The sequence below is a fragment of the Cololabis saira genome, chromosome 24 (assembly GCF_033807715.1).
Source record: "Cololabis saira isolate AMF1-May2022 chromosome 24, fColSai1.1, whole genome shotgun sequence".
NCBI classification, from domain to species: Eukaryota; Metazoa; Chordata; class Actinopteri; order Beloniformes; family Belonidae; genus Cololabis; species Cololabis saira.
The window spans coordinates 25,477,747-25,504,140 of NC_084610.1; the positions used below are offsets into that span (position 1 = coordinate 25,477,747).

The window sequence follows — 26,394 nt, forward strand, 5'->3', positions numbered from 1 at the left end:
TTATGATCTGTATGTAATGGAAAGAATCACTTTTTCAATGAGGCTCCAGCAATCAAAATTCAACGACATCTGGAAGCAATGGAAAATGTACATCTCTCTGAAACGTCCTTATTTTGTTTAAGTTTCTTTTGTACTTGATTGGTTAATTACTTTGCTGTAAATTGTGACAGAAAACACCCCATGTTCGTGTTGTTATTTTATAAAAATGCTTTGTAAAAGGAAAAACAATAAATATAAAAAAAAAAAAAAAAAAAAAAAAAAAAAAAAAAGAAGTGGATGTCGTCAGTGAATGTCATGAACCGAAGAGGATGTTCTGGTAATTTACCCCAAACTCAGACCGTAAAACCCCAGAACTTCTCAGACGACGGGACTCGCTGGGCGAGTGGACGTCCATGACAGCAGAACCAGAAGAAAACTGAACCAGGACGTTTGGAAGTGTTTCCAGGAGAAAACCTCTTCTGCACTTCAACTTTATTCACGAAATTTTGACTTTTTTCTCGACATTTCGACTTTTTTCTCGAAATTTTGACTTTTTTCTCGACATTTCAACTTTTTTCTCAACATTATTCTCGACATTTCGACTTTTCTCACGATATTTCGTCATTTTTCTCGAAATTCCGACTTTTTTCTCAACATTTCGACTTTTTTCTCGACATTTTGACTTTTTTTTCGACATTTTGACTTTTTTCTCAAAATGCATAATGAAAACAAAATCCTCCTCCTCTAAAATATTATTGTTATTTTTCTCCTGCCCTGATTCTCTTCCGTTCCGTCACTTCAAAATAAAATCAAGAAACCTGTTTTCAAAATAGAGTAATTTTAGTCTTTAGTCTTGTGGGATCTGAGGGACAAACGTCGTCAACGACAGAATAACGAGTATAACTATATATTATATAACTATGATAACGCGTCTCTGAGTCGGAACTGCAGGAATAAAAGAGACTAACGAGTGAATGACTCATCTCTCTCTCTAAGGATGAGAGGGTGTGGGCGATCGAAGAGGATGAACGAGGACGTGCGAGGCTGAGAGAGAGAGAGAGAGAGAGAGAGAGAGAGAGAGAGAGAGAGAGAGAGAGAGAGAGAGAGAGAGAGAGAGAGAGAGAGAGAGGGATCAGCATGAATGGACTCGCTCTCCGTCGTTACAGGAAGTCGTTTGTCCCAGTTTTTCAGAGCGATGAGTCACGGTTCTGGTTCTGGTTCTGGTTCTGGTTCAGGAAGTTCTGGTTCTAGTTCTGGTTCTAGTTCTAGTTCTGTTTCTGGTTCTGGTTCTGGTTCTGGTTCTGGTTCTGGTCGGGGGAGGAGCCGCCGGCAGAACCAGTCGGAGGATTTTAACTTTTAAACTCCCGAACGAGACGAGTTGAAGCTCCAGTCAGTCTGAAACCGGTTTAAACCGGGTCTGAAACCGGTCTGAAACCGGTCTAAACCGGTCTGAAACCGAGTCTGAAACCGGGTCTGAAACCGGTTTATACATTTATACAAATGTCGAGAAAAAAGTCGAAATTTCAAGAAAAAAGTCAAAGTTTCGAGAAAAAAGACAAAATTTCAACTTTATTCAGGTAATTTTTACTTTTTTCTGGAAATTGTATCAACGTTAACATGCTAATGCGAGCCATGCTAGCCATGCGACCCCCCTGAACTGTCTCTCCGGTCGGCCCCGAGGGCGACCCCCCCCCGAACTGTCGAAAGTTGAAATTTCGAGAAAAAAGTGGAAATATTGAGAAAAAAGTTGAAATGTCGAGAAAAAAGTCGAAATTTCGAGAAAAAAAGTCGAAATCTCGAGAAAAAAGAAAAGTCGAAATTTCGAGAAAAAAGTTGAGAAAAAAGTCGAAATTTCGAAAGAAAAATCGAAAATGTCGAGAAAAAAGTCGAAATTTCGCGAAAAAAGTTGAAATGTCGAGAAAAAATTCGAAATTTCACGGAAAAATTTGAAATTTCGAGAAAAAAGTCAAAATGTTGAGAAAAAAGTCAAAATGTCGAGAAAAAAGTTGAAATTTCGAGAAACAAGTTGAAATGTCGAAAAAAACGTCAAAATGTAAATGTAATTTCCGGAAAAATTTTTGAAATTTCGAGAAAAAAGTCGAGAAAAAAAACAAAATTTCGAGAAAAAAGTTGAAATTTGGAGAAACAAGTTGAAATGTCGAGAAAGTCGAAATTTCGAGAAAAAAGTAAAAATGTCAAGAAAAAAGTCGAAATTACGGGAAAAAAAATGGAAATTTCAAGAAAAAAAATGGAAATTTCGAGAAAAAAGTCGAAATTTTTAGAAAAAAGTCCGACCCCCAGAACTGTCTCGCCGGCCGGCCCGGCCCCGAGGGCGACCCCCTCCCCGAATCAAATAACTCAGAGAACAGTCTTTATTTCTTCCTCCTCCTTTATTGGTCAGTGATAGTTTAGTGACAAAAGCCGACATTATATACAGAACAAAGAGCTGCAACTTTGCCCATAAATAAAAACATATTTACACATTTTTAGTTCTGGTTTTTCACCTGGTTTTAGTTCTGGTTTTTCACCTGGTTTTAGTTCTGGTTTTTCACCTGGTTTTAGTTCGGGTTTTTCACCTGGTTTTAGTCCTGGTTTTTCCCGCCTCTTTCTTCACGTCTCTGCGGATGGAGGCCACTTTGATGCCGAGGTCGCGGATGTGAACCCGGACGTTGGTCAGGTTCCTCTGCCAGGCGGCGTCCATCTTGATGCTCTTAGCTAGCGCCACTTCCTGTCGCTCGCAGTCTCTTTTGGGCGCTGCGCTAGCGCTAGCTCTTTTCACTTCCTGCCGGTCCGACGCGTCCGGTTTGTCCGGTTTGTCCGGTTTCTCCAGTTTCTCCGGTTTGTCCGGTTTCTCCGCCCCGGCCGTCTTACTCGGCGGTGATGTAGCTTCATCCGGAGGATCCGAAACGCCGTCCTTGGACACGTTAGCATTAGCTTCCCCGTTCAAACATGCAGGTTTCTCAGAGTTCTTATTCCATATTCGGGCTGAATCTGCCGTTCCAGAGTCCGGTGTTAGTTTGGTGTCGTGATTAGCGGCGGTTCTGCTGCGCAGCCGCATGTTAGCATCGGCTAATGTGTCAGATTTCAAGGAAGTGGTTTCTGTGGTTTTACTTCCTTGGTTTTGAAGTGCTAGCATGATTTTAGGCTCGGGATTAACAGGATTAACAGTTTCGTTGGTCCCGGGGTTCTGGATCTGTTGTTTTTGAGGCTCCCACCGGCTAGCATTAGCCACCGTGCTAAGCTTGGCCGGAGTTGGAATCCCTGCAGGTTTATTCTGCGGCTCCCACATGCTAACGTCTAGCTTAGCCGAGCGAACGGAGCATCCCTTGGGTCCCAGTTCTGATCTGGACTCTAAAGTCTTGCTAGCAGCTCCGGCGTCGGCTCCCTGCTGCCGCCGCGAGGCTAACGGTGAGGCTAACGGCGGCCCGGGCGGCGGCGGCGGTGGCGGCGAAGTGTCCGCCGAGTCCCAGCGGCCGTCCACGAACTCCAGCGAGGAGCCTAGCATGCCGGCTAGCTCGGGCGTGGCCTCCACCAGCTCCAGCGGGTCGGTGACGTCGGGCCGGAACGACGCTAGCTCCTGCTCGTCCGGGCCCGTCAGCAGCTGCGACAGCGACGCCTGCCGGTAGAACTCGTCCTCTGGAACCGAGCGCACGTTCAGCTGAGGGAAGAGCCGGCGGAACGAGCGCGACGTCATCCGGAGGCGACCGAGGACGTCGGAGAGGAGGAGCCAGTTCCTCGGCCTGGGGGAAATAACAGAAATAACATTATTATTAATTATTATTATATATTATTATTAATAACAGAAATAACATTAATAACATTATTATTATTAATAACAGTTTAGAGGAGGAGCCAGTTCCTCGGCCTGGGGGAAATGACAGAAATAACATTAATATTAATAATTATTATTATTATATATTATTATTAATAACAGAAATAACATTATTATTAATAATTATTATTATTATATATTATTATTAATAACAGAAATAACATTAATAACATTATTATTATTAATAACAGTTTAGAGGAGAAATAACAGAAATAACATTATTATTAATCATTATTATTATTAATAATAACAGAAATAACATTAATAACATTATTATTATTAATAACAGTTTAGAGGAGGAGCCAGTTCCTCGGCCTGGAGGAGAAATAACATTAATATTAATAATAATTATTATTATATATTATTATTAATAACAGAAATAACATTAATAACATTATTATTAATAATAATTATTATTAATAACAGTTTAGAGGAGAAATAACAGAAATAACATTAATAACATTATTATTAATAATTATTATTATTATATATTATTATTATTAATAACAGAAATAACATTAATAACATTATTATTAATAATTATTATTATTATATATTATTATTATTAATAACAGAAATAACATTAATAACATTATTATTAATAATTATTATTATTACATATTATTATTAATAACAGAAATAACATTAATAACATTATTATTATTAATAACAGTTTAGAGGAGGAGCCAGTTCCTCGGCCTGGAGGAGAAATAACATTAATATTAATAATTATTATTATTATATATTATTATTAATAACAGAAATAACATTAATAACATTATTATTAATAATTATTATTATTAATAACAGTTTAGAGGAGCAGCCAGTTCCTCGGCCTGGAGGAGGAAATTAGATAAAAATAACATTTTAGAGGAGAAAGATTTATTGTACACTTCGAGAAAAAAGTCGGAATGTCGAAAAAAAAAAAAGTCAAAATGTCGAGAAAAAAGTTAAATTTCGAGAAAAAAGTCGAAATGTCGAGAAAAAAGTCGAAATGACGAGAAAAAAGTAAAATTTCGAGAAAAAAGTCAGAATGTAGAAAAAAAAAGTCAAAATGTCGAGAAAAAAGTTAAATTTCGAGAAAAAAGTCCGACCCCCCGGAACTGTCTCACCGGTCTGCCCGGCCCCGAGGGCGACCCCCCGTAACTCACCCCTGCTTTAGCGACACTAGCGTAGCTAACTCACCCCTGCGTCAGCGACAGCATGATGTTGTAGCGTAGCGTAGCAACACTAGCGTAGCTAACTCACCCCTGCTTTAGCGACACTAGCGTAGCTAACTCACCCCTGCGTTAGCGACAGCGTGATGTTGTAGCGTAGCGACACTAGCGTAGCTAACTCACCCCTGCGTTAGCGACAGCGTGATGTTGTAGCTCGGCAGCAGCGTTAGCTTACCCCTGCGTTAGCGACAGCGTGATGTTGTAGCTCGGCAGCAGCGTTAGCTTACCCCTGCGTTAGCGACAGCGTGATGTTGTAGCTCGGCAGCAGCGGTCGGTCCGACAGCTCGAACTCGAACACTTCCCTCTTGGCTCGCTGCTCTTCGTCCAGACCTTCGTCCTCCTCTTCCTCCTCGTCTTCCTCCTCCGGCCCGGGGGCGTCGGCTAAGATGTCGTAGGCTCCGCCCTCGCGTGACGGCTCTGCGGAAACAAAGACGACTCAATCCCAGTTCCTGCTAACAAGGCTAGCATCTTAGTTTCAGTTCTACGAACCGAATCAGAAAAAGTTGGTTGATACGGAAACTGCAAATATATCAATAAAAGAACTAACATTTGCTTGCAGGCAGAACCATTCGGAAACTTAATTTTGAATTGAAATCTTTATTTCGAGCATGAAATAATTATAAAACACAAAAAAAACAATTACCCAAAACATCAGATTTGTTCCATTAATCTCGATATTTCGCCTTTTTTCTCAACATTTCTACTTAAGTCGCAAAATTTTGACTTTTTCTCGAAATTTTGACTTTTTTCTCGAAATTTTGACTTTTTTCTCGATATTTCTACTTTATTTGCGAAATTTGACTTTTTTCTTGAAGATTTCGACTTTTTTCTCGAAATTTTGACTTTTTTCTCGAAATTTTGACTTTTTTCTCGAAATTTTGACTTTATCGAAATTTTTACTTTTTTCTCGAAATTTCGACTTTTTTCTCGAAATTTTGACTTTTTTCTCGAAATTTCGCCTTTTTTCTCGACATTTCTACTTTATTTGCGAAATTAGATTTTTTTCTCGAAAATTTCGACTTTTTTCTCGAAATTTCGACTTTTTTCTCAAAGTGCATAATGAAAAAATAATAATAAAATATAATCTTCCTTCTCAAAATATTTTATTTTTCTCCTGCTTCGTTAAAGTTTGGTGTTTGTGTGAAGCTACGCTAGCGTGCTAGGCTAACACAGCCAGGTGTTTGTGCGTGCGTGCGTGTGTGTGTGTGTGTGTGTAACTACTCACCGCACACCGAGCTTCCGTAGAACTCCCAGCAGATTCCCGGGTCGTCCTCCGGCCGGCCCTGGATGTCCGACAGGTAATCTGAAGAAACAGAGGTAGAAGATCAGCCAATCAGAGAGACGAGTCAGGCCTCGGCCAATCAGAGCGTGGCACGAGGACAACGGCGCAAAAACTCAAAATCTTACCAGGAATATTTGTCTTATTAGGGCCCGAGCACTGACAGTGCGAAGGCCCTAATGTATCTGTAGGAATTTTTCTTTTTCTTTTTATGGGCATGCAACCGCAACGTGCACCCATGCATGGCATACATCGTTGGATGCGACTCCATCGTGCCTCAATGGGGATTACTTTTCTCAGTAATAGGGGTTACCATGGGGACACTAGACGCCAAAAAGCGCACCCCATTAATAACTTTTGGGAGCACAGGAATGAATGCAATACAACTGTAAACACCTCAAACTGACATAGAACCACCCCGAACACAACCACTACAGCCCCAAACCAAAGCAGCAAGAGGGGTCGAATGGGCGGTAGGGCATGCCCATATCAAAATTTCATGAAATTTTCTAGTTATTATTATTCTTTTTTCTGACGAAATTAGGGCCTTTTTTCACCCTGAACGTGCCCCAAAAGTCACCATATTCTGCACCAAGCCAGTCCTGGTGAAAAATGTGATATTTAATGGTTTGCATTAATGGGCGTGGCCTAACGGCTCAACAGCGCCCCCTAGAAAACTTTGTGCCTCAAGCCCCACAATACGGTTTGACCTACATGCACGAAAATCAGTACACACCTGTATCATGTCACAACTTAAAGAAAAGTCTCTTGGTGCCATGGCCGAAACCGAACAGGAAGTCTGCTATTTTGAATTAATCGTGTCATTTTGGCACAATTTATGCCATTTCTTCGCCTGGACCGTAACGTGCACCCAGGTGTGTTATACATCAAAATGTACATCCTACTTTTCTCTTTCAAAAGCGTTACCGTGGAGAAATACACTTAAAACAAGACTCATCACTGGAAAAATCAACAACTTTCACCTGTTTCAAGTAGATTTTCACTTAAAATAAGTAGAAAAATCTGCCAGTGGAACAAGATTTTTTTTGCTTGTAATGAGAAGATTTTTCTACTTATTTCAAGTGAAAATTTACTTGAAACAGGTGAAAATTGTCAAATAACAAGTTATTTTTCTGGCAATGAGTCTTGTTTTAAGTGTAATGAGATTTTTTGATTAAAAATGAGACATTTTAACTAGAAATACGAGAAATATTCCTGGTTAGATTGCGAGGACAAACGGCTCCTCAGAGAAGAAACACCAGTGTGTTTGTTTCAGGCGGTGCCGGCTAGCCGCCGCCGCGGCGCGCTAGGCAGACGGAGCGTGTGTGTGTGTGTGTGTGTGTGTGTGTGTGTGTGTGTGTGTGTGTGTGTGTGTGTGTGTGTGTGTGTGTGTTAGCGTTAGCTGCTCGGGGATTCAGCAGCCGAGCCTCATTAAACCCTCTGGAGAGAGAAGAAAGAGAGAAAGAGACGGAGGGAAAGAGGAGGAGGAGGAGGAGGAGAGCAAACACACACACACACACACACACACACACACACACACGCTGAGGCTGCGCTGCTTCCTCTCTGCCTCCTCATTTATTCCTCCGTTCTTCTTCTCTCATCTCTTTTCTTTCCTCTCCTTCCTCTCTTCTCTCTTCTCTCCAGACAGACGACCTTCAGCTTTCCGCGTTTTTCTTTTTGCAGGTTTTATAAAAACGCAGAAGTCGTTTGGAGCCCATTTCTCCTCAAAACAACCGTCTGGTTTACTGAACATAAATCTGGGTGTCATCTGCGTATAACATGACATTTTTGTATTAATCTAAATTAATATATTAAAGAAGCAGAAGTCCTGGTACAGAGACCTGTGGAACTCCTAGCTAGCTAGTACCACCCATGTTTCCATGAAGACGGTCTGAAGAAGCAGATCGTGCTGAGAGATAGGCTAATCCTGTCCTAGCTAACATTATCCTGTCCTAGCTAACATTATCCTGTCCTAGCTAACATTATCCTGTCCTAGCTAACATTATCCTGTCCTAGCTAACATTATCCTGTCCTAGCTAACATTACGAGGTACGAAGTTGAGACGCGGACAAAAAGGAGAATGAACGAGACTAACACGAATAAAAACTAAAATGACAGCTGGACTAAAGACTAGACTAAAACTAGAACAGGCAACAACAGCAACAGTAGTGACATCACAGAGGGGCGTGTCCGGTTCCTCTGCTAGCTTGTTTTAGTAAAAACAAGGAAACTGAACCGGACAGAACCGGATTGACTGAATCTGTTTCCACTGGTGAGTTTTCCAGGAAACGTGAAACCTTTTTCTCAAAATTTCAACTTTTTCATCCAAATTTCAACTTTTTTCTCTAAATTTCAACTTTTTTCTCGACTTTTTCATCCAAATTTCAACTTGAAATGAAAATAGTAAAAAAAAGAAGAAAAAAAAGAAAGAAAAAAAGTCAAAATGTTGAGAAAAAAGTCAAAATTTCGAGAAAAAATTCAAAATATTTGAGATTAAAAAAGGAAAAAAGAAAAAAAGAAGAAAAGAGAAAAAAAAGGAAAAATGAAGAAAAAAAGGTAAAAAAGAAGAAAAAAAAGAAAAAAAGGAAAACCCCCCCCCCCCCCCCCCCCCCGCTCACCCTCCAGGAAGGTTTCCATGGCGGCGCTGCGCGTCATGCTAAGCAGCCCCCGTCCGGAGTAGGAGGTTAGCGTCGGGTCGGCGCCGCAGGCTAGCAGGTAGCGCACCAGCTCCAGGTGGTCGTTCTGCACGGCGTCGTGCAGAGGCCTGATGGGAAAAAACAGATCACAGGTGAAAACTCATCCTCTCATCAGAAACTTCAGCTGAAATAATCCTCGTTACAGTCGTTTCCAGGTGTGGCTACAGCCGTGAAATAATGCTAGTGTTGTTGTTTTCAGCCTGTTTCAGTTTTAGTTTTAGTCTAGTCTTTGGGTTCAGCTATCACACCCGACAATAAACCCGAAAAACCCGCAAATAAAACGGAAAAAACCTGAAACACACCCGAAAATAAACCTGAAAAAACCCGAAAATAAACCCGAAAATAAACCCGAAAAAACCCGAAAATAAATCAGAAAAAACCTGAAAATAAATCCGAAAAAACACGAAAATAAACCAGAAAAAACCCGAAAATAAACCCGAAAAAACCAGAAAATAAACCCGAAAAAACCCGAAACACACCCGAAAATAAACCCGAAAAAACCCGAAAATAAACCAGAAAAAACCCGAAAATAAACCCGAAAAAACCCGAAAATAAACCCGAAAAAACCCGAAACACACCCGAAAATAAACCCGAAAAAACCCGAAAATAAACCAGAAAAAACCCGAAACACACCCGAAAATAAACCCGAAAAAACCCGAAAATAAACCAGAAAAAACCCGAAAATAAACCCGAAAAAACCCGAAAATAAACCCGAAAAAACCCGAAACACACCCGAAAATAAACCCGAAAAAACCCAAAAATAAACCCGAAAAAACCCGAAACACACCCGAAAATAAACCCGAAAAAACCAGAAAATAAACCAGAAAAAACCCGAAAATAAACCCGAAAAAACCCGAAACACACCCGAAAATAAACCCGAAAATGAACCCGAAAAAACCCGAAAATAAACCTGAAAAAACCCGAAAATAAACGCGAAAAAACCTTAAACACAGTTTTTAGTTTTTATCAGTTTTAGTCACGTTCATTCTCCTTTTAGTCGTGTCAAGTTTCAGTCGACTAAAAGTCATTTTAGTCTGATTTTAGTCAGAATTGTCCATTTTAGTCTGGTTTTTATTCCTCTACGATATTGCATTATATATTTAATTATCATTATCGTCACATGACCAGCATTTTCGTTGCGTCTCATTTTCCTCAGGTGATGAAGGTTCGTTGACGACGATATTTAGTCAGAATTTTCGTTGTCGTTAGCGACTTTAGTCCCAGCTAGTAGCTGCTAATAATCATCACCGCTAGCAAAGATATTTCAACAGTTTAACGGAGAGATACATTCTGGGGCGTAAACCCCCCCGCACGGCCCCGCCCCCTCACCTGACCCCGTCCTCGGCGCTGACGTTGACATCGGCCCCGTTAGCCACCAGGTGGCGTGCGATGGCTAGCGCGCCGCGAGCGCAGGCCTCGTGTAGCGCGCGGTAGCCGGCGTTGTCGCGGTGGTTGACGTCGCAGAGACGCCGCTGCAGGCAGGACAACACCACTTCCTGTTGACAAAACAAACTCTAAAAACAAGACCACTTCCTGGAAACAAGACAAAACAAATGCTAAAAACGTATATTCATTAATAATAATTATATTAAATAATATGAGAATCGATTTAGAATCGGAAAATCGATTTTTTTCAACACAGTCCTGCAGGTGAGTCTCCTGGCTGGCTCGCCAATAAAGTGGAGATTCACCATTCAATGAAAAAGGAACTTTTATCCTAAGTTGATGTCTTATATATATATATATATATATATATATATATATATATATATATATATATATATATATATATATATATATATATATATATAGTATGAATGGGTGATATTTTACCGTTCACGATAAACCGTCAAAAAAATTCCCCACGGTAAGAATTTGTATCTCGCGGTAAAAACGATAAATTCCTGTTGATGAAGTTTTTGTGTAAAACTGATTTATGGAAGGAAGGAAGGAATTAAGAAAGAAATAAAATGAGCCTGAAAGAAAGAAAGAAAGAAATGAGCCTGAAAGAAAGAAAGAAAGAAAGAAAGAAAAAAAGAAAGAAATTAGGCTGAAAGAAAGAAAGAAATGAGCCTGAAAGAAAGAAAGAGAAAAAGAAAGAAAGAAAGAAAAAAGAAAGAAAGAAAGAAAGAAAGAAAGAAAGAAAGAAAGAAAGAAATGAGCCTGAAAGAAAGAAAGAAAGAAAGAAAGAAAGAAAGAAAGAAAGAAAGAAAGAAAGAAAGAAAGAAAGAAAGAAAGAAAGAAAGAAAGATAAATTCCCGTTGATGAGGTTTTTGTGTAACAAACATGGCAGATCTGAGAGAGAGATAGATTTATAGTTACAAAGGTGGAGTTGAATTGGTATTTTTTTTATCATCATTTTTATCGTTATCGGGATAAATGCCAGAAATGATCGTGATACATTTTTTAGTCCATACCGCCCATCCCTAATCGGTTTGGAACCGGTTTGATGGAAAAGGGATCTCCCAGAAACCTCTAACTCCTTCCATCTGGATATTTTCAGCATTTCTTCTGGTAAAAACTCAGATCCTGGACGTCGTTTCTCCTCCGGTCGACCGTCGGTTCAACCGTCGGTTCATTCTCATTCTGCGCAGGTTTGAGTTTCAGGTTGTTTTTCTCCTGAAGCTGCTTTTTCTTTTTCTTTTTTAGTAAAATCAATCAGAGCCGAGGAAGAGCGGCGAGCCGACGGCAGATTGAATTAACGGCGGAGCGTGTGTGAGCGGCCAGACTTTCCCATCAGGAAGAGAAGGATTAAAGACGGAGGAAAGAGAGAGTTAATGATCTGGAGGACGAGACGGAGACGCTTCATTTTCATGGAGATTCCTGACGAACCAACGAGCCCAGCGGCTACGAAGAGTGTTAGGGTTAGGGGGAAAATAAAAATCATATTTTAATGTTGAAATACAATTTCGAGAAAAAAGTCGAAATGTCGAGAAAAAAGTCGAAATTTCGAGAAAAAATCGAAAGGTCTTGAAAAAAGTCGAAATGTGGAGAAAAAAGTCGAAATTTTGAGAAAAAAGTCGAATGTTGAGAAAAAAGTAGAAATTTCAAAAAAAAAAAATGTAAATGTCGATAAAAAGTCAAAATGTCAAGATTATTGTTGAAATTTCAATTTTATTCTCATCATTTTTTCGACATTTCGACTTTCTTTCACTAGTTGTCGTTACCTCATAGCATAGCAAAACAGCGCTAGTTTACCTCGTAGCCTAGCCTAGCGGTGCATTAGATTACCTCGTAGCCTAGCCTAGCGGTGCGCTAGTTTACCTCGTAGCCTAGCCTAGCTGCGCGCTAGTTTACCTCGTAGCCTAGCCTAGCAGCGCGCTAGTTTACCTCGTAGCCTAGCCTAGCAGTGCGCTAGTTTACCTCGTAGCCTAGCCTAGCGGTGCGCTAGTTTACCTCGTAGCCTAGCCTAGCAGTGCGCTAGTTACCTCGTAGCCTAGCCTCGCGGCGCGCTGTAGCAGCGTTTCTCCAGCGTTCTTGTTGACGATGAGTCGTCGTATCTCCGGGGGGGCGGGGCCACTTCCTGCCGGGTCCACCTGTGTGTGTGTGTGTGTGTGTGTGTGTGTGTGTGTGTGCGTGTGTGTGTGTGTGTGCGCGTGGAGAGAAATAAACCTTTATTAGCACATTGGGCTCCAGAATCACTTTTATTACCCAAAATGCAATTAAGCGGCGCTGACTCTCCTGCTGCATCAGTCACTGTCACACACACACACACACACACACACACACACACACACACACACACACACACACACACACACACACACACACACACACACACACACACACACACACACACACACACACTTCCTGCTCGGTCGAAATTAGCACCGTCACCTCCTCTGGAGTGTGTGTGAGATTAATGTTGAAGTAGAATTTCGAGAAAAATTACGAAATGTTGAGAAAAAAGTCGAAATTTCGACTTTATTCATAAAATTTCGACTTTATTCTTGAAATTGTATTTCAACATTAAAAAGTCGAAATTTCAAGAAAAAAGTCGAATGTTGAGAAAAAAGGCAAAAGTTTTAGATTAATGTTGAAGTATAATTTCGAGAAAAAAGTTGAAATGTCGAGAAAAAACTTGAAATGTTGGGAAAAAATACAAATTTAATGAATAAAGTTGAAATTTCGACTTTATTCTGGAAATTTCAACTTTATTCACGACATGTATTGGGGTTCCTGGAGTTAGCTGTTAAGGTGCTATGAGCAGCCAAACCTACAGGGGGCAGTGTAACGAGAAGATAAAGTCATGCTAGCCAATCAGAATCCTGGAAAAAAACATCAAAAAATGATACGAGTAACTTCCTAGGGAAGAGAATCCGGGCCGTGCAGGAGGAAAAATATTTGAGGGGATTTTTTAATGAACGCGCGAAAAAACGCACGCAAAACGAACGCACGCACGCAAAAACGCACGCAAAAACGCACGCAGGCACGCAAAAACGCACACAGGCACGCAAAAACGCATGAACGCACGAAAAAACGCATGAAAAAACGCATGAAAAAACGCACGCAAAACGCACGCAAAACGCACGCAAAACGCACGCAAAACGAACGCAAAACGCATGCAAAACGAACGCACGCACACAAGAACGCACAAACGCAGGAAAAAACGCACGAACGCACGCAAAACTAAAAAAACAAATGATACAAGTAACGGAAGAGAATCCGAGCCGTGCAGGAGGAAAAATATTTGAGGGGATTTTTTAACGAACGCGCGAAAAAACGCATGCAAAACGAACGCATGCACATAAAAACGCACGAACGCACGAAAAAACGCACGTAAAACGCACGCAGGCACGCAAAAACGCACGCAAAACGCACGCACACAAAAACGCACGAACGCACGGAAAAACGCACGCAAAACGCACGCACGCAAAAAACGCACAAACGCACGAAAAAACGCACGCAAAACGCACGCAAGAACGCACGAAAAAACGCACGCAAAAACGCACCTAAAACGCACGCAAAAACGCACAAACGCACGAAAAAACGCACGCAGAACGCACGCACGCAAAAACGCACGAAAAAACGCATGCAAGATGAACGCACGCACGCAAAAACACACGACAAAACACACGAACGCACGCAAAAAACGCTTTTTTTCTCGAAATTGTATTTCAACATTAATCTCTGGGTGGGCGGGGTGAGGGGGCGTGGCCACCGTGGTGTGCGGGTTAAGGGGGCGTGGCCTATGTAGTGGGCGGAGTCAGTTCCCGCCGTCATCCAAACCTCCCAGACGGTTTGTGGTTCGGTTCTTTTTATACGACCGAGATTCAACCGTCGCTCAGCAGAGAGTGTGTGTTAATGTGTGTGTGTGTGTCTGTGTGTTAGTGTGTGTGTGTGAGTGTGTGTGTGTGTGTGTGTGTGTGTGTGTGTGTGTTAGTGTGTATTCGTGTGTGTGTGTGAGATCAGGCGTCTGTCAAACGGAGCCGCCGCTTCGCATCAGCAAACAGGAAACAAGCCTTGGCCCGGAGGTGTGTGTGTGTGTGTGTGTGTGTGTGTGTGTGTGTGTGTGTGTGTGTGTGTGTGTGTGTGTGGTTTTGACAGCTGCTGAACCAGAGATTTCCTCAGGGCAGCGAGGACACACACACACACACACACACACACACACACACACACACACACACACACACACACACACACACACACACACACACACACACACACACACACACACACACACACACACACACACACACACACCGCTGGCGGAGGAAATTATTCTTCCTCCGTAACCTTCAATCACTCCATCCCTCCCTCTTTTCCTCCTCTCTTCTTCATTTTAATCTGCAGTGAATTCAATTACACACTAAAATACACACTAATACACACTAGTACACACTGATACACACACACACACACACACACACACACACACATTAACGCACACACACACACACACACACACACACACACACACACACACACACACACACACACACACACACACACACACACACACACACACACACACACACACACACACACACACACACACACGGCCGAGTGCGAACAGGACGATAATTGAAACGATTAACGTCGAAGCAACGGACAGAAAAGGGGGGACGAGGTCTGGATCCTGGTCCAGATCTGGTCTGGATTCTGGTCTGGATTCTAGACCAGAATCCTGGTCTAGACTCTAAATTTTTTTCATTATGCACAAATGTCGAGAAAAAACATTTTGTGAAAAAAGTCGAAATTTCGTGAATAAAGTTGAAATTTTGTGAAAAAAGTCATGTCGAGAAAAAAGTTGAGAAAAAAGTCGGAATGTCGAGAAAAAAGTTGAGAAAAAAGTCGGAATGTCGAGAAAAAAGTTGGAATGTCGAGAAACAAGTCAAAATTTTGTGAAAAAAGTCGAAATTTCGTGAAAAAAGTCAAAATTTCGTGAAAAAAAAATCAAAAGTTTGTGAAAAAAGTCGGAATGTCGAGAAAAAAGTCGGAATGTCGAGAAAAAAGTTGAGAAAAAAGTCGGAATGTCGAGAAAAAAAGTCGAAATTTCGTGAAAAAAGACAAAATTTCGTGCAAAAAAGTCGAAATTTCGTTAATAAAGTCATGTCAAGAAAAAAGTCGAGAAAAAAGTCGGAATGTCGTGAATTAAGTTGAAATTTCGACTTTATTCTTTATTCCAACATTAATCTAGAAATTTTGACATTTTTCTCGAAGTGCACAATAAATAAATCTTCTGAGTCTTTAAATGGTCCAGAACTGGTCAGGACCGTGTGCCGGTCCTGACGTGGTAAAGGTCCAGAACTGGTCAGGACCAGGTGCCGGTCCTGACGTGGTAAAGGTCCAGAACTCGGTTCTGACGTGTTTTCTGGTGGTTCTGAGTCTTTAAAAGGTCCAGAACTCTTCAGGTCCTGACGTGGTAAAGGTCCAGAACTCGGTCCTGACGTGTTTTCTGGCCGTCCTGCTGTTTTTCTGGAAGGTTTTAACTGCAGTCGAGACGGAGACGGATGTTTTTGTTGGACCGTTTCCCCCCGTCTCTCCCTCCTCCTCCCCCGGGGCTTCTGCACGCGCTCAGATTGATTCCAGACTCTGCAGGATCTGGACCGGGTTAAGGGGGAACCGGGTCTAAATCAAAGCCACGTTTCCACGGTTACGCCTCCGTTTGGACTCTGACACTCTCCGGTCGCCACGACGACAAACGCCGGCGCAAACCGGCACCGTCGCCGTGACGACGGAGATCTGGAGACGGGAGGAAGCTGATTGGACCAGATGAAACCAGGACCACAACTGAACCAGGACCAGAACTGGAACCAGGACCAGAACTGAACCAGGACCAGAACTGGACCAGGACCAGAACTGAACCAGGACCAGAACTGAACCAGAACTCTTCCTGCTGGTCTCGTTCCTGCATGTTTGACGACTTTAAACGATTAAAATCCCTGAAAAATCTCAACATATTGGAAATTTTGACTTTCTCAACATTCGACTTTTTTCTCGAAATTGTATTTCAACATTAATCTCGACATTTCGACTTTTTTCACGACCTTTCGATTTTTTCTCGACATTTCAACTTTTTTTGTCGAAATTTTGACTTTTTTCTCGAAATTTCGACTTTTTTCTCGACATTTCGACTTTTTCTCGACATTTCGACTTTTTTCACAACATTCGACTTCTTTCTCGACATTTTGACTTTTTTCACGACGTTTCAATTTTTTCTCGAAATTTCGACTTTTTTCTCGACATTTAAATTTTTTTTCTTCGAAATTTCGACTTTTTTCTCGAAATGCACAATAAAATAAATTTTCCCCTCTCAAATATTGTTCTGATATTTCAGAACTGGACCAGGACTCTTCCTGCTGGTCTCGTTCCTGCATGTTTGACGACTTTAAACCATTAAAATCTTCTAAACATCTCAACATTTCCAAATCCGGGAACCAGACTGACCTTGTGATTCGGTTCTTCCTCGTCCTCCTGGTCCTGGTCCTGGTTCTGGTCCTGGTCCTGGTTCTGGTCCTGGTCCCCCGTGTGCTTGGTCTTGCAGGACCGCTTGCCCTTGGGTTTGGTAGCCTCGTCTCCGCGGTGAGAGTCATGTGACGCGTCGTCGCCAGGGGCGTCATGTGACCCGGAGGAACAGGAAGTTGGAAGGAAGAGCCGACGGCTCTCCTTCAGTTTCTGGTGCTTGTCCTGGAGGCGGGACGAGCCCAGGAGCTGGGGGGCGGAGCCAAGGAGCTGGGGGGCGGAGCCAAGGAGCTGGGGGGCGGAGCCCAGGAGCTGGGGGGCGGAGCCCAGGAGCTGGGGGGCGGAGCCGAGCAGCTGGGGGGCGGAGCCGTTCAGAGGCCGACTCAAGGGGGCGTCGCCGGAGGGCGGAGCTAGCTGGAAAACTGGGAGAAGAAAACGAGGAAATTAGTCACCTGAATCTTTAATCAGAAGGAACTGAGTTTACATGTCGAGACTCGACCAGAAGAGTTTGATTATTTTAAAAGCAGACAAACTTGTTCACCTCGGAATTGTTGAGCAACTAAAACCAGCAACATTTGAAAGCTTTTAAAAGTTCCTCTACCGACCACCAGGTTCCAGATCCATTTATTACAATAAATTTGAGATAACCATAGTTAAGATCGTAGCTTAGCATGAGCTGGAATAGTGAGCTTGTAGTAATTGAAATTAGACGGGCGTCTTCTATTCAAGTGCCAGCCTTCTGCACATTTTAATCATGTCTTGCCAAGATGGCGTCGTTTGAAACTCTGAAATACATGTGTGAAACATGTACCCTAAACAATCACAACCCTATCCCAACGAAAACCTAACCAAACCAAACACAACCTTAACCCAAAACAACAAAATCCAACCTAATCCTAACCCGACTCTAATCCCAACGAAAACCTCCAGTTCCAATCCAGCCCTAACCCCCCAACCAAACCACCCAAACCCAACTCAATCCCCTCCCACCAAACCATAACCAAACTCTCTACCAATCCAACCCTAACCCAACTCTAAACAAACACAACTATATCCCAATCCCAAACAAAACCTAGCATAACCCAACTCTATCCCAACTCAACTCAGCCCTAACGTAACGCAACCCAACGCAACCCAACTCAACCCTATCCCAACGAAAACCTAACCCAACCTTAACCCAAACCAACCAAACACAAATTTAGTCCTATCCCAAACAAAACCTAGCCTAAGCAAACTCTATCCCAACTCAACCCTAAATCGACCCAACCAAACCAAACTCTAACTCTATCCCAATGAAAACTTATCCCAACCTAATCGTAACCCAATCTAGCACTAACCCCCCCAACCAAACCAACCAAACCCACCTCAATCCCCTCTCACCAAACCATAACCAAACTATTTCCAATCCAACCCTAACCCAACTCTAAACAAACAACTATATCCCAATCCCAAACAAAACCTAGTCTAACGCAACCCTATCCCAACCCAGCCCAGCCCTAAATAAACCCAAACAAGCCAAACTCTATCCCAACCTTAACCCAACTCCAGCACTAACTAACGCAACACAACCAAACCAAACTCTAGCACTATCCAAATGAAAACCTAACCCAACCTAATCGTAACCCAACTCTATCCCAAACCAACCCAACTTTAACCCAATTTAACTTTTACCCAACACAACCTTACCCCAAACCAAGAAACCCAACCCTCTCCTAACCCCACGCTAACCTAACGCAACACAACCAAACCCAACTCAACCCTATCCCAACGAAAACCTAACCCAACTTTAACACAACCCAATCCTATTCCAACTCTACCCCAACCAAACCAACCTCTTAACTCTATCCCACCGAAAATCTAACCAAACACAACCTTAACCCAAACCAACCTAACCCAACTTTAGCCCTATCCCAAGCAAAACCTAGCCTAAGCCAACTCTATCCCTCCTCTATCCCAACTCTAAGCCAACTCTAACTCAACCCTAAATCGACCCAAACAAGCCCAACTCTAACTCTAACCCAACGAAAACGTATCCCAACCTAATCGTAACCCAATCCAGTCCTAACCCAACCAAACGCAACCGTAACCCAAACCAACCAAACCCAACTCTAGCCCTATCCCAACCTTAACCCAGCCCTAACGTAACACAACCCAACTCTATCGCAACACAACCAAACCAAACGCTAACTCTATCCCAACGAAAACCTAACCCAACCTAATCGTAACCCAACCCAGCCCTAACCCAACTCAATCCCCTCCGACCAAACCATAACCAAACTCTCTACCAATCCAACCCTAACCAACTCTAAACAAACTATATCCCAATCCCAAACAAAACCTAGCCTAACCCAACTCTATCCCAACCTTAACCCAACTCAGCCCTAACGTAACGCAACCAACTAAACCCAACTCTAGTCCTATCCCAAACAAAACCTAGCCTAACCAACTCTATCCCAACCCAACCCAGCCCTAAATAGACCCAAACAAGCCCAACCCTAACCCAACTCTAAACAAACACAACTATATCCTAATCCCAAACAAAACCTAGCCTAACCCAACTCTATCCCAACTCAATTCAGCCCTAACCCAACTCAATCCCCTCCCACCAAACCATAACCAAACTCTCTACCAATCCAACCCTAGCCCAACTCTAAACAAACACAACTATATCCTAATCCCAAACAAAACCTAGCCTAACCCAACTCTATCCCAACTCAACTCAGCCCTAACGTAACGCAACCCAACTAAACCCAACTCAACCCAAAAATCAACCCAACCAAGCCCTAACCTACCCCCCCCAACCTAACCAAACAAGCCCAACTCTATCCCAACCTTAACCCAACTCCAGCCCTATCCCAACGAAAACCTAACCCAACCAAACCTAATCGTAACCCAATCCAACCCTAACCCAACTCTAAAAAACGTAGCACAACCCAACTCTATCCCAACCCAAACATAACCCAGCCCTAACCTAACGCAACCCAACTCAACCCTAAATCAACCCAACCTTAACCCAACTCCAGCCCTAACCTACCCCAAACCAAACTAATCGTAACCCAACTCCAGCCCTATCCCAACGAAAACCTAACCCAACCAAACCCTACCCCAATCCAGTCCTAACCCAACGCAACTCTATCCCAAACCAACGCAACTTTGACCCAATTAAACCTTTATCCAACCCAACCTTAACCCAAACCAAGAAACCCAACCCTCTCCTAACCTAACGCAACACAACCTTAACCCAAACTAACAAAATCCAACCTAATCCTAACCCAACTCTGATCCTATTCCAACGGAAATTTAACCCAACCCAGCCCTAACCCCCCCCAAACAAACCAAACTCTATCGCAACCCACCCTATCCTTACCAAACCCTAACCTAACCCAACATTAAACAACTCTTTACCAACACAACCAACCCCAACTCTAGCCCAACCGAACCTTAACCCAATCCAGCCCTAACCTAACAAAACTATATCCCAAACCAACGCAACTTTAACCCAATGAAACTTTTACCCAACCCAACTAAACCCAACTCTAGTCCTATCCCAAACAAAACCTAGCCTAACCAAACTCTCTCCCAACCCAGCCCAGCCCTAAATAGACCCCAACAAGCCCAACTCTATCCCAACCTTAACCCAACCCAGCCCTATCCTAACGAAAACCTAACCCAACCCAAACTAATCGTAACCCAATCCAGCCCTAACCCAACCCTATCCAAACCTTAACCCCAAACCAACCAAACCCAACTTTAGCCCTATCCCAAACAAAACCTAGCCTAATCCCAACTCAACCCTAAATCGACCCAAACAAGCCCAACTCTAACTCTATCAGAACGAAAACCTAACCAAACCCAACTCAACCCTATCTCAACGAAAACCTAACCCAACTTTAACACAACCCAATCCTATCCCAACTCTATCCCAACCAAACCAAACCAAACTATTTACCAATCCAACCCTAGCCCAACTCTAAACAAACACAACTATATCCTAATCCCAAACAAAACCTAGCCTAACCCAACTCTATCCCAACCCAACTCAGCCCTAACGCAACCCAACTAAACCCAACTCAGCCCTAACAAATCAACCCAACTAAACCCAATTCTATCCCAACCTTAACCCAACTCCAGCCCTAACCTAACGCAACACAACCAAACCAACTCAACCCTATCCCAACGAAAACCTAACCCAACTTTAACACAACCCAATCCTATCCCAATTCTATCCCAACCTTAACGCAACGAAAACCTAACCTTACCCACCCCAACCAAACCCAACTCTAACACTATCCAAATGAAAACCTAACCCAACCATAACCCAACCCAGCCCTAAATAGACCCAAACAAGCCCTACTCTATCCAACCTTAACCCAACTCCAGCCCTAGCCCAACCCAACCCAAACTAATCGTAACGCAACTTTATCCCAAACCAACGCAACTCAATGAAACTTTTACCCAACCAAACCTTAACCCAACCCAACCAAACCCAACACTATCCCAACGAAAACCTAACGCAACCCAACCTAATCATAACCCAATCCAACCCTAACCCAATGCAACTTTAACCCAACCGCACCTTAACCCAACTCAGCCCTAACGTAACACAACCCAACTCTATCACAACACAACCAAACCAAACTAACACTAGCCAAACGAAAACCTAACCCAACTTTAACACAACCCAATCCTATCCCAACTCTATACCAACCAAACCAAACTCTTAACTCTATCCCAAACAAAACCTAGCCTAAGCCAACTCTATCCCAACTCAACCCTAAATCGACCCAAACACCCCAACTCAACTCTATCCCAACGAAAACTTATCCCAACCTTAACCTAACCGTAACCCAATCCAGCCCTAACCCAACCAAACAACCGTAACCCAAACCAACCAAACCCAACTCTCTCCCAACCTTTTACCCAAGTCTTCTAATGCACCATGTTATTACATTTTCTAGAGAATAAAAAAAGTTGCAAATGCATTTTGTAATAACCTTCTCAAAATGTAATAATTTATTACATAATACGGCAAAATTTATTACAAAATGCATTTGTGACCACAGAAGAACAAGAAACCAGCATCCGTGTTTGTAATGACAAAGTTATTACATTTTGGACGTTTATGACAAAATGCACTGTTATTCCAAAATGCGGCTGAACACTCGTCATCCGGCAGACGAGCCGCCGTCCGTCCTTCAACCGCGGACGAGCGAGAGAGAGAGAGAAAAAGAGAGAAAAAAGAGAGAGAGAGAAAAAAGAGAGAGAGGAACAAAGGAGCCATGAAGCTGGAGACGAGCAGAAAAAGAGAGGTGGGGGAAGGGAGGAAACACACTCAAATACACACACACACACACACACACACACACACACACACACACACACACACACACACACACACACACACACACACACACACACACACACAGCCAGAGGTTGTTTCTGCTGCCAGCGGGAGTCACGCCTCCTCCATCTGCTGAATTATTTATCAGCCTAAACACACACACACACACACACACACACACACACACACACACACACACACACACACACACACACACACACACACACACACACACACACACACACACACACACACACACACACACACACACACACACACACACACACACACACACATTCAAGCGTGAAGCACGAGAGGAAACATAAAACTGTGAGCGCGAATCATCTCAAAGTGTCTGACGTCTCGCTAGAGAAGAAAAATGTGGAATATTAGACCTTGAATGAAATCGTGCAACTTTGCAGCCCAAGCACGAAGGAGGTCCAGGGAGGTCCAGGGAGGTCTAGACCTCCCTGGGCCTCCCTGGACCTCCCACCTCCAGGTCTGGACCTCCCAGACCTCCAGCCAGAACCCCTGGAGCCTCCGGAGCCCTGGTACCCTGGAGGGATTACACCTCCCAGCTGGGAGGTGTAGGGGTGGGCAAAAATATCGATATGGCAATATATCGCGATACTTTTCCAGCCGATTCAATATCGATATTAAAAATTTGAATATCAATTTATTTTTTTAAATTTTTATTTTTTTTTTTTATTTTATTTTTTTTTAATATTTTTTATCCCCAATTTTTTCCCCATTTTTATCACCCAGTGCTCCTACCTAACAGTCCTGGGCATTGCCACTCTCTACCAACCCTGGGAGGGCCCTGCACTGAGCTCAGGTTTTATTTCACGTTTTATTTCATTTTATAATTTATTTTTTATATAACACAATTGCCTGTTCTTAAAAAATGAAAAATAATGGACAGAGGTTTATTTATTTATGGATTTATATCTATACTGACTGATCACTGTGCCTGTCCTTGGTTTTAGTTCCATCTTTCTTGTGTTTATTTTCATTTGCCACATAATTAAAGCAACCTCATGTATACATGTATAATGTTCTGGAGATGAAATGTGTCTATATAAACATGCCGAAATAAAAAAAAAAAAAAAAAAAAAAAAAAAAAAAAAAAAAACCTCATACTAAATTTAATGATAATTTCATATGATGTAAATAATATGAAACACATATACAAATAAGTTGTAACTTTAGCTTGTATAGTTATAATAAAACATTGTTTTGAATCAGTTTGTCCCATGAATTGTCACTATAATCTGATGAACGTGCAACTCTGATTTTAAGATCCATCACTATCATCTGATGTACATTTATACAACTCTGATTTTAAGATCCATCACTATCATCTGATGTACATATATACAACTTGGATTTTAAGATGTGTAATGCATTTTTAAAATTTTCAGTGAACTATGTAGAATATAATAATCGGGATATGGCAATGTGTATCGTATCGTGGCTCAAGTATCGTGATGCGTATCGTATCGTGAGGTCCTTCCCAATACCCACCCCTAGTACCAGGGGTCTGTAATCCCTCCAGGGTACCAGGGGGGTTAAATCCCTCCAGGGTACCAGGGGTCTGTAATCCCTCCAGGGTACCAGGGCTCTGTAATCCCTCCAGGGTACCAGGGCTCTGTAATCCCTCCAGGGTACCAGGGCTCTGTAATCCCTCCAGGGTACCAGGGGTGTGTAATCCCTCCAGGGTACCAGGGCTCTGTAATCCCTCCAGGGTACACCAGGGTGTCTCCAACACCTCCACCCCAAACCCAGAGAAGACATCCCACCCTTTTCCATCATGGAAATTTGCATTTGGAGGCTCTGAATTGTTTGGAGAAAACCAACAGAGAGATGTGTTCCTATCGGCTGAATGAGGCCAACATGAGGCCAAAAATGTGCAACTGTGCAACAAATGTTGAAATTAGTGTTGAAGTACAATTTCGAGAAAAACGGCGAAATGTCGAGAAAAAAGTCGGAATGTCGAGAAAAAAGTCGGAATGTCGAGAAAAAAGTCGGAATGTTGAAGAAAAAAGTCGAAATTGTCGAGAAAAGTTGAAATGTCGAGAAAAAAGTTGAAATGTTGAGAAAAAAGTTGAAATGTCGAGAAAAAAGTCGGAATCTGGGTCTGTAATCCCTCCAGGGTACCAGGGGTCTGTAATCCCTCCAGGGTACCAGGGGTCTGTAATCCCTCCAGGGTACACCAGGGTGTCTCCAACACCTCCACCCCAAACCCAGAGAAGACATCCCACCCTTTTCCATCATGGAAATTTGCATTTGGAGGCTCTGAATTGTTTGGAGAAAACCAACAGAGAGATGTGGTCCTATCGGCTGAATGAGGCCAACATGAGGCCAAAAATGTGCAACTGTGCAACAAATGTTGAAATTAGTGTTGAAGTACAATTTCGAGAAAAACGGCGAAATGTCGAGAAAAAAGTCGGAATTTTGAGAAAAAAGTTGAAATGTCATTCCGACTTTTTTTTCGACTTTCCGACTTTTTTCTTCAACATTCCGACTTTTTTCTCGACATTCCGACTTTTTTCTCGACATTCCGACTTTTTTCTCAAATTTTCAACTTTTTTTCTCGACATTTCGACTTTTTTTCTCGACATTCCGACTTTTTCCCTGTGGCTGTGATTGGTTTGCTTGGTAGCAACGCACTTCCGGTTCCAGTTCGTGAAGCAGTTGTGAACTTTCACTCTTTTCTTCGTGTGTGTGCAATTATTTTTGGTTTGGTTTTTTGCACAATAGTTGTCCTTATCTCTTTGATTCACTGTGAAGTCGGATAAACCATTCAGGAAAAGATTGCGATCTAGTGCTCTGGGGGAGGAACTGCACCACGGAGAAATGGAGTGACGGAATGTGAGAAAAAAGTCGTAATGTCGAGAAAAAAGTTGAAATGTTGAAATTAGTGTTGAAGTACAATTTCGAAAAAAATGTCTGCGTTGGGTCTGCGTCGCCTCGACGCGTAGTTACATTTTTTGGGAGGTGCGTCAGGCTAACGGCGTAGCGTGCGCCAGGCACGGCGTAGCGTGCGCCAGGCACGGCGTAGCGTGCGTCAGGCACGGCGTAGCGTGCGCCAGGCACGGCGTAGCGTGCGTCAGGCACGGCGTAGCGTGCGCCAGGCACGGCGTAGCGTGCGTCGTGGGGAGCTCTTTGCCCCGACCACCTCCTTCCCTCGACTGCAGAAATGCCGCGGCTGACGATGCGTGACGAAGTGAAACCCGGTCGTCCCGGGAGATGAACTGGGACGGCGTCCAGAGCGGCTCTAGCTGGTTCCGGGCTGATAGCCGAGCTAAGCGGCGCTAAGCGGCTCCTCCCGCTCGTTGGGGTTTAATCGGAACCTCAGCCTGAACCAAAGTCAGCGCGACGGCGGCGACGTCACGGAGGGAAACATGTGGAGGCTGAAGTTAGCGCTTAGCGCCGCCGCCAAACACGAGCAGGAGGAGGAGGAGGAGGAGGAGGGAGAGGAGGGAGAGGGAGAGGAGGGAGAGGGAGAGGGCGACGCTAACACATTCCCCGGCATTACCGCGATGTGTGACAGCTCCATCTGGGAGATGTTAGACGGCTATTAGCGCCACGACGCCGCGACGGCCGCACACACACACACACACACACACACACACACACACACACACACACACACACACACACACACACACACACACACACACACACACACACACACACACACTAGCTGGTTATTCCGGCTCGTGCTCCGGCAATCAGGGAGGAAGCGAGAGAAGAGGAGGAGGAGGAGGAGGAGGAGGGATGGAGGGATGATGACAGCAGCGCCACATTTTATCGCAGCAGCTCAGCCTTTACACTCAGTGCATTTACATGGGAAGTTTAATTCCTCTTTAATTCAGAATTAAAATTAAATCCGATTTAAAATGAGTAAATTCCGAATGAAAATGGCCATTCCGAATTAGACTTAATTCTGAAGTAAGTGGCTGGTTTATTCCCATTTTAAATCCAAATAGAATAATTCTGCAATCATTTATGCACTCATTCAAAAAATATATAATTAAAAAAGAAAAAAGAAATAAAAATAAACAAATTAATTAATTAATTAATTAATTAATTAATTAATTAATTAATTAATGAAAATAGGTATATACAAATGTTTTTTTTAA

The 26,394-nt window shown here is 42.8% G+C and overlaps 1 protein-coding gene across 1 annotated transcript in view; it reads right to left on the bottom strand.

The window, feature by feature from the left end:
- Nucleotides 1-2,362: 2,362 nt before the first annotated feature.
- The window catches only part of LOC133425369 (BCL-6 corepressor-like), a 57,537-nt gene continuing 33,505 nt past the window's right edge, over nucleotides 2,363-26,394 (bottom strand). The window contains exons 7-13 of the mRNA XM_061716196.1: nucleotides 16,894-17,330; nucleotides 12,432-12,539; nucleotides 10,333-10,499; nucleotides 8,926-9,071; nucleotides 6,254-6,331; nucleotides 5,256-5,445; nucleotides 2,363-3,719 (exon numbers count right to left, since the gene is read on the bottom strand). Coding sequence (XP_061572180.1) covers nucleotides 2,552-3,719; nucleotides 5,256-5,445; nucleotides 6,254-6,331; nucleotides 8,926-9,071; nucleotides 10,333-10,499; nucleotides 12,432-12,539; nucleotides 16,894-17,330 — 2,294 coding nt within the window. The 3' untranslated portion in view covers nucleotides 2,363-2,551. The remainder of the gene's footprint in view (nucleotides 3,720-5,255; nucleotides 5,446-6,253; nucleotides 6,332-8,925; nucleotides 9,072-10,332; nucleotides 10,500-12,431; nucleotides 12,540-16,893; nucleotides 17,331-26,394) is intronic.